The sequence below is a fragment of the Anser anser genome (assembly GCF_964211835.1).
Source record: "Anser anser genome assembly, chromosome: 2".
NCBI lineage: Eukaryota > Metazoa > Chordata > Aves > Anseriformes > Anatidae > Anser > Anser anser.
In genome coordinates, this window is record NC_139721.1 from 162,111,489 (window position 1) to 162,119,850 (window position 8,362).

Consider the following 8,362-nt stretch of genomic DNA (forward strand, 5'->3'; position numbering starts at 1 on the left):
ACGGAGGGAGGAGGACAACCGCGGCTCCCGTGCCAGTCCCCTCTCCTCGGCACCCGTGGTCCCGTGCCAGCCGTCGCCCAGCCACAAAGGGCCACCCCCCCCCCCCCCCAGGAAACCAGCGAGGCATTTAAATTTAAAGGCCATCCGTGACCTCTCCGTTTAAAAGCGATTGGGTCTTTGGGTGAAGCCCGTGTGTTGGGAGGAGGCACGTTCCCCCGCGGGGACGGAAAGTCGCGGGGCTCCTCCGTCCTCCGGCAAGCCCCGGGCAGGCAGCAGGATGGGGACGTGCCGGCGGCTGGAGGTGAAACTGAGGCACGGCGAGGGACGCGGACCCCGGAGTGAGATGGGCACCAGGGCACGAGAGGGGAAGGGAGGTTGTGTTCCTGCGAGAAACCCGTGGGGGGGGTCTGGGTGGGCGAGAGGGCTCCGAAACGGGGCTGCAGGGGCCGTGCCGAGCTGCCTGCACCGTGCCAGCTCCCGGGCGTTAATCCCCAAAACGGGGCTGGGAATTAAGCATCCAGCAGCCGATGGCTGGGGCTGGGAATTAAGCATCCAGCAGCCCATGGCTGGGGCTGGGAATTAAGCATCCAGCAGCCGATGGCGAGCGCCACGAGCAGCCAAAAGGCGACGAGCTGCAGCCTGAGCGCTGCCCGGCCCTGGGGAGCTCGCCGTCCCGCGTGCCTAACGCACGGCACGCTGAAAATCGCGTGTTGATTAATTGCTTAATTTCCTCTCTCTCTCCCGAGGAGCCAGCGAGCTCCTCTCCGGCAGGCGCGGGCGGGCGGGGAGCCACGGGGCCGCGTCCCCCCCCCGGGAGCCCAGGGACGGGCGGTGGAAATAGCGGCGGCGCTTCTGGTTTACGCCGCCAGCAGCGTGGCCAACGCCACCGAAGCCACCAGGAGTTTTTCCTTCCTGCTCCGGTCGGCTCGCTGGGGACGGGAGGATCGGCGCTATCGGAGGCTGCAGGCCGCGTGGAAAATCGGCTTCGCCGTGGTTCAGCCCCAAACAGGGTCGGAGCTGCCCAGGGAGCGAGTCCCTGCTGGGGCACCTCGTGAGCTGGTGGGGACACAGAGGTGACACCGCCAGCATCCGTCTCTGTCCAGCGGAGGTGACCGGGAGCACGCTGCGGGTGACGGCCGCGCCGCCACGCACACAGATCTTGTGGGGGGACCCTGTGCCGGGATGGGGACAGAGCAAATGGAGGGGGGGGCACGGAAAAGGGACGGGTCACACGCTGCCCACCCCCCCAGGTGGCATTCACCCCTATGGGGCAGGGGGCGATGGGACCCCGGGGGGTGGGTTAGGGTTGGGGTTAGGGTTGGGGTTGGGGTTGAGGTTGGGGTTGGAGTTGGGGTTGGGGTTGGAGTTAAGGTTAAGGTTAAGGTTAGGGTTGGGGTTGGGGTTGGGGTTAAGGTTAAGGTTAGGGTTGGGGTTAGGGTTGGGGTTGGGGTTAGGGTTGGGGTTGGGGTTGTGGTTGGGGTTAAGGTTAGGGTTAGGGTTAGGGTTAGGGTTACGGTTGGGGTTGGGGTTAAGGTTAGGGTTAGGGTTGGGGTTAGGGTTGTGGTTGGGGTTGGGGTTAAGGTTAAGGTTAGGGTTAGGGTTAGGGTTGGGGTTAGGCTTAGCAGCCACAACCTGGGTTGGGAGAGCGCAGACACCGGCAAGAGGCTTAAGTTTAAAAAAAAAAAAAAAAAAAAAAATTTGTTTTATTTCAAGGTCTCCCTTTTTTTTGTTGTTTTTACTCATATTTCAAAAAAAGTGGGGGTAAAAGTACAAAAAAAGTCGGTCGCGTAACAGCAAAGGTTTAGAAATCACAGCGCGGAACGGACCCAAGCGGCAGACACGGAGCACAAAGCACACACCCCAACGACACGGCGCAGCCGGGGCCGCCCTCGGCCTCCGGCTTCGTACGATTATTATTTTGTTCCTCTGTACAAAACACACCAAAGCATGCCACGGGTGGGAGGGGGGGGGGGCGGACACGGAGGCGGGCGGCGGGCCCCCCCCCGCGCCCTACGCCAGGTTGTTGTGCAGGCAGGGCACCCCGCAGCCCCCCGGCTCCCCCTTGCCGCCCTCCTGCGGGGCCGGCGCCGCGCTGTGGATGCTCGGTGGCTCCTCGTCCTTCAGGCAGGACTTGAGGGAGTCCTGCAGCTTGTGGGGGGCGTTGGGGTCGTCCTGGGGAGAGAGGAGGGGAGAGATTGCTGTGCCGGGCCCGTGCTTGGGCAGTTTTGTGGCCGGACCCCCACGGACCGCCCCGTGCCACCCCTGCCGTGGGCTCCGCCAAGCTCCCGGTGCTCAAAGCCCCGAGCACCCCAATCTAGGGCACCTCCAGCGATGGGCACCCAACGCCAACCGCTCCAATCCCCCCGCCGTGGGCTCCCCCAAGCTCCTGGTGCTCAAAGCCCCGAGCACCCCAACCCTGGGCACCCCCAGCGATGGGCACCCACTCCCCCGTGAGGATCTCCTCCCCCCTTGGGTTTAAAACCTCTGCCCCTCATCCCGTCCCTACTCCCTGGCGAAGTCCCTCTCCATCTCCTAAGCCCCGTTACGTACGGAAAGGCCGCCACGCACCCCGGTGTCCCACCACCGCCTTGCCCCCTTGCCCGCACCCCCAACCTCTTACAGGGCACCGAGGGGAATAAAAATCCCCCCCCCGCACGCATCCTGGTGGGGGCTGAGCCCACGGGAAGGGCAGACAACAGGGTCCGACCCGTCCCCAATCACTCGCTCCCAGGAGAGCCCCCAGCACCTCCAGCACCCAAAGCCATGCCCACCCCGAGCCGCCGTGTGTCCCCCCCCCAGGACAAGCAGCGACCCCAGGCAGCGCTGGCAGGAGCCCCGCGGGGTTGGATTTATTGCGTTTTGTTAGCGTACAGCCCCGTGCCGCTGCCCGGGGTTAGCAGAGCTCGTCCCCGCGTCCCCTCGTGTTCCAACACCGTCCCCTCTGCGCTGCCACCGCTCTTGGGGCAGGACCGGCTGGTGCCGCCGGGCCGCAGCGCATCCCCGCGGTCTGGCACCCCAAAAACCCCTTCCTGGGGCGTCCCCCCCCTTGCTGCCCCCCTCCGGTTTGGGGATCACGCAGCCCCCAGCCGGGCACCGCAGCGTCCCGGCGGGGACGGGGGCACGGGGAACAGCAAGGAGCAGCGGCCCCCCCCCTGGCTCCCGGGGACCGGCACAGGATTGAGGCCGGGGCCTCGCCGCGGCGGGAGCCTCCTGCCGGGGTCTCTCGCAGGCACTACGGGTGCTAAAATCGGTCGAAAGACGGGGAAAACGGCTAAGGCCGAGGCTAGAGGGCTCCGCGCTCCTCCTGCGGCTCGCAGGCGGCGAGGCACTTGGCGTCTCTCTGTTGCAACCCGAAAGAGCGGCGGCGGTGGGCGCAGCCCGGGGACCCCGGCGCCCACCTCCCGCACCCCGCGGCAGCTCCTGCTCCGGCAGGCACCCCCCACCCGTGGCCACGACCCCCCCGCCCCGTGCCCAGCAGCACAGGGATGGGGACATCCCCCCGGTGTGTGTCCCCCCCCCGGGTCCCCGAGCATCCTTACGTTGGGGTGGGAGCCCTCGGCGATGGTGGAGAGGGAGAAGTTGTCGTTGTGCAGCTCGGACGGGGTGCGGTATCTGCCGGGGGGAGCACGGCGGTGAGCGCCCGCAGCACAGCGGTGCCATGGGGTTGTGGGGTTTTTTTTGGGGGGGGGGGTCCCCATTGAGCGCCTGGGGGGGGAATGGGGGCCTGGGGGGGGGGGATGCCCCCAGGTTGGGGGAGCAGGCAGGAGCAGCGGAGGCAGAGGGGGACGCAAGGGCTGGCACAGGCTTCGCTGCTAATTACACTTGGCCCAGGCAAACGCTAATTAACAGTTCATTAGGGACCCGCGCTGGGAGCGCTTTCTCCTCGCCTGGCTCCAGGGACACGGGGATAAGTGGCTGGCGGGGGGGGGGGGGCAGACCCCGACCTTCACCCACACCAACCCTGCCACCCCAAAGCGTCCCCAGAGGGGCGGTGGCAGCCGCCCTCCCCCCCCGCCATGGTCCCCGCACCCCATCACAGCCCCTGCATGGCCCCCCCCCGTCCCAGTGGCCCCAGTTCCCAGTGGACCAGGTGAACTGGTGCCAGTCCAGAGCGACTCGAAAGGATTAACCACGCAGCGGCGTTTCTACCACCTCCCCCCCCTGCCCTGTGCCACCCCAAAAGCACACGGGGACGGGCGCTTTGGGGACCTGTCCTGTGCCCCCCCCCCCCCCCCCCGCCGCCCCACTCACTTGGTCTTGCGCAGTTTGCTGTTCTCCGTCTTGAGCAGGTAGAGCTTCTTGGCGAAGCAGACGGTCAGCATGAAGAGCAGCAGCAGCACCAGGGCGGCCGAGCCCACGGCCACGCACAGCACCTGGAAGTCGGTGACGATGGACTCGCAGCGCGTCCCCTTGTGCCACGTGTAGTCCTGCGTGTTGCACCTGCAAGGGGACGCGGTCAGGGTCCCGTTCTCCCCCCCCCCCAGCACCACCACCGACCCCGAACCCGCCGAGCATCCTCGGGGGGCGCCGGGGGCAGCCGACATCTGCGGTCGGGACCGAGCGGGGGGGATTACGGCGGCCGGCGGGGGTGGGATTAGCGCGTGTCCCCACGGGGGGACAGCGCTGGGGCGATGCCTGTCCTTGGCACCCCCCCAAAGGCAGGGTGGTCCCGCAGGGACAGCCCTGGTGGAGCCCTCCCCGGGGCAGCATCCCCGTCCCCCCCCCCCCGTGCCAAGCCCTCCCCGGCGCAATCCCGACAGGCGCCGCGGCCGGAGCCTCGTCCGCGCAGCCCTGACCCAATTCCCGCGCGGATGCGGCGGGCGATGGAGAGCCCCCGGCCCCCGGCGTGGCCTCGGGGAAGGGGACGCAGCCCCAGGCAAGGGGACACGGCCCCAGGGAATGGGACATGGGCCAGCTGTGGGGAAGCCAAGCATCGCCCCAAATCCTTCACCCTCCTCCAGGAGGCCGCCGGGGCCTCCCCGATGTCCTCCACGGGGACGTGCCCCCCGACACGTGCCGCGGCCCGGGGCGAAGCAGCCCCCCCGACACCCCCGTCCCTACCTGCAGAAAGCCCCGAGGCCCTCCACCAGGTAGCACTGGCCGCCGTTGTGGCAGTAGCTGGGGACGAGGTCGCAGACGGAGCGGCAGGAGCCGTTGTGCCGCACGAAGCCGCTCCGGCACTCGGTGCCGTTCTCCGGCACCAGGCGCTCCCCGGGCCGCGGCGGTGCTGGGGGGCTGCCCCCCGCGGCACCGGGGGGCTTCGGCGGCCGGGCGCTGGGTCGGGGTCCCCGCGGTGCCGGCGGGACGCGGGGCACGGCCGAGGCGGGCGGCCGGTAGCCGTTCTCGTCCTCCAGGCCCCCGTCTTCCTCCTCGTCCTCCTCATCCTCCTCTTCCAGCTCGTCCTCCTCTTCCTCCTCCTCGTCCCCCTCGGCGTAGAAGGAGGTGGTGGGGTAGAAATCGGACTCGTCGAAGGGCGTGAAGTCGTCGTACAGCTCGTGGAGGGCCCACGGCGTGGCCCCGCCGCCCGGCTCCCGCCTCGCCGAGCCGGCCGCCCCCCGGCCGCCCCCCAGCCCCTCGCCGCCCTCGAACAGGTCGTAGTAGTCGACGTCGATGATCTCGGGCGCCGGCGGCTCGGCCGTGCCCGGCGTGGCAGTGACGGGCTCCTGCACGTCCAGCCAGGTCCGGTCCGTGCGGCCACGAGCCCCCTGCGCCGGGGCCGGGCTGGATGAGGCCAGCCAGAGCTCCCGCCCCGAGTCCCCCGGCACCGGGGGCCGCACCGCGGCCGAGCCCCCGGCCGCCAGCAGCAGGTCGGATTCGGCCGAACCGGTGCCGAGCCCCGGGCTGGGGAGGCCGGGGCTGGGGAGGCCGGGGAGGCTCGGCGGGGCGGCCGTGAGCCCCCCCAGGAACCCGGCTCCGTGCAGCGAGGCCCGCGTGGGCTGCTCGCCGCTGCCGGCCTCCTCGGGGCTGCCGATGGCCACCGCCACCGCGCCGCCGTCGCCGGGCCAGGTGACACCGGTGGCCGCCTCGCTGCCCTCCGCCGAGCCGGGCGTGGGGGGCAGAGCGCTGGCGTCGCCCTCCCCGGCACACCCCGGGCACCCCGCGAGGCGCCCGGCCGGGTCCGTGGTGGAGGCCGTGCCCCCCCCGGGGGGCTCTAGCTGGGGTCCCAGCGGGGTGTCGCCGGCCGACGGGGCCCCCCCGGGGCTGGTGCCGTTGCTCGGGGTCCCCGGGGGGGCTCCGCTCGCCGGGTCCCGTTCCGGGGAGCCCCCCCAGCCTCTGCCTTCAGCCTCGCTGCCATTGCGGGGGGGCCACTGGGGCGCTGCGGGGAGCACAAGGACACAGCGGTGTCGGGGGGGGCCCCGCGCACCCCCTGGGCTCCACCTCGCACCGGGAGCCCCCCCCCGGCCTGCAGCGGGTCCCCCCCCAGCCGTGACCCCCCCCGGGGGTCCCAGCATCGCCCCCGCTGCCCCCGGCCCCTCCCGGGGGCTCCTGTCGGCCCCCAGCCCCCCCACCGCACGGGGATCCAGCCCTGCAGAGGGATCGAGTCGCCTGCAAGGGGATCCGGCCCCCGAACGGAGGGATGCAGCCCCCCCCCCCCCCCGGGGGGGGGATCCAGCCCTGCAGAGGGATCCAGTCCCTGCCGAGGGGATCCTGCCACATGCCAGGGGATCCAGTCCTCCCCCCCCCCGCCCAACCATGGGATCCCGCCCCTGCAAGGGGATCCGGCCCCCGCCCCCAGACACATAACGGGATCCATCCCCCCCCCGGCAAGGAGATCCAGTCCCTGCGAGGGGATCGAGTCCCTCCGGGGGGGGGGGGGGGCTCCGGCCCCCCCAAGAGCGGATCCCAGCCCCCCAAAACAGATCCCAGTCCCCCCATAGCGGATCCCAGCCCCCCCATAACGGGATCCCAGCGCCCCATAACGGGACCCCAGCCCCCTATAACGGCTCCCAGCCCCCCCCTAACAGACCCCAGCCCCCCCCAACAGACCCCAGCCCCCCCCAACAGACCCCAGCCCCCCCATAACAGACCCCAGCCCCCCCATAACAGACCCCAGCCCCCCCCAACAGACCCCAGCCCCGCACCAGGACCCGGCCCCCCCCCCCCCCCCGCCGCAGCCCCCCCGGCCCCTGCCCAGCCCTGCGAGCCGGGGGCCGCCCCCCGCCCTCCCACAGGTGGGCTCGGCCCCGCCGGGACCCGGCCCCGGGCAGGGGGGATGCGGCCCCCCCCCATAACGCCCCCATAGCCCCCCCCCCCCCATAACCCCCCCCCGGACCCCCCCCCCAGGTCCCCGCACGTACCGGGCGCGGCGGGGCCGAGCGCGGCGAGCAGCAGCAGGGCGAGGGCGGCGCGGGGCGGGGGGGCCATGGCGGCATGGACGGGGCCGCGGCACCGCCACCGCCACCGCCACCGCCACCGGCACCGGGACCGGCACCGGGAGCGCCACCGGCACCGGGCGGCCGCGGCTCCGCCCGAGCCCCCGCTCCCGAGCCCGCTCCGGAGCCCGCCGCCGCCGCCGCCGAGCTCCGCGCCGGGGGGGGGCCGGGCCGGGCCGGGCTGGGGGCGGGCGGGCGGCACCGGCTCCGCCCGCGGGGACTGGGGGGCGCCGAGATGGGGGCGCCGGGACGGGACACCCCCCCCCCCCCCCCAAATCCCGGCACCGGGAGCCCCCCCGCCGGGACCCCCCCCCATCGCTCTCCCCCACACCCCCGTCTCTCCCCCCTGCATCCCCCCCAGTACCGGGACCCCCCCCCCATAGCTCTCCCAGCACCGGGACCCCCCCCCATAGCTCTCCCAGCACCGGGACCCCCCCCCATAGCTCTCCCAGTACCGGGACCCCCCCCCCCATAGCTCTCCCAGCACCGGGACCCCCCCCCATAGCTCTCCCAGTACCGGGACCCCCCCCCATAGCTCTCCCAGCACCGGGACCCCCCCCCATAGCTCTCCCAGTACCGGGACCCCCCCCCCATAGCTCTCCCAGCACCGGGACCCCCCCCCATAGCTCTCCCAGCACCGGGACCCCCCCCCATAGCTCTCCCAGTACCGGGACCCCCCCCCCCATAGCTCTCCCAGCACCGGGACCCACCCCCATAGCTCTCCCAGTACCGGGACCCCCCCCCCCATAGCTCTCCCAGCACCGGGACCCCCCCCCCATAGCTCTCCCAGCACCTGGACTCCCCCACCCAGCAATCCCAGCACCGGGACCCCCCCATCTCCCCCCTCTGCCCCCCCAAACCCCTCCCAGCACCACGATTCTCAGCCGCTGTCATCCCCCCCCCACCGCTTGGTCCCCTCTCAGCATCCCCAAACAGCCCCGGGGGACGTGGGCAGAGCAGGGGGGCCCCATGGCAGGACCCCCCCCACC

The 8,362-nt window shown here is 71.7% G+C and overlaps 1 protein-coding gene across 3 annotated transcripts; it reads right to left on the bottom strand.

The window, feature by feature from the left end:
* Positions 1–1,683: 1,683 nt before the first annotated feature.
* CSPG5 (chondroitin sulfate proteoglycan 5) lies at positions 1,684–7,519 on the bottom strand. Of its 3 annotated transcripts, none has more exons than XM_083825196.1 (5): positions 7,299–7,517; positions 5,062–6,316; positions 4,252–4,440; positions 3,540–3,612; positions 1,684–2,172 (listed from the first exon to the last, which is right to left on the bottom strand). In XM_083825196.1, the coding sequence occupies exons 1-5, from the start codon at positions 7,363–7,365 to the stop codon at positions 2,011–2,013; spliced, it is 1,746 nt and encodes a 581-aa protein (XP_083681322.1). In that variant the 5' UTR covers positions 7,366–7,517; the 3' UTR covers positions 1,684–2,010. The 3 variants fall into 3 exon arrangements, with proteins under 3 accessions (XP_083681322.1, XP_083681324.1, XP_083681323.1); XM_083825198.1 differs by lacking the exon at positions 1,684–2,172 and adding an exon at positions 2,825–3,241 and having other exon boundaries at positions 7,299–7,519; XM_083825197.1 differs by lacking the exon at positions 1,684–2,172 and adding an exon at positions 2,825–3,340 and having other exon boundaries at positions 7,299–7,519.
* Positions 7,520–8,362: the final 843 nt, after the last annotated feature.

Coding starts and splice junctions, on each gene's coding strand:
- CSPG5 (XM_083825196.1), bottom strand. CDS start 7,365: ATGGCCCCCCCGCCCCGCGCCGCCCTCGCCCTGCTGCTGCTCGCCGCG. Junction 3,613..4,251: donor AGCAAACTGCGCAAGACCAA/GTGAGTGGGGCG, acceptor TCCCCCCGGCAG/ATACCGCACCCCGTCCGAGC. Junction 2,173..3,539: donor CCGAGGGCTCCCACCCCAAC/GTAAGGATGCTC, acceptor CTCTCTCCCCAG/GACGACCCCAACGCCCCCCA.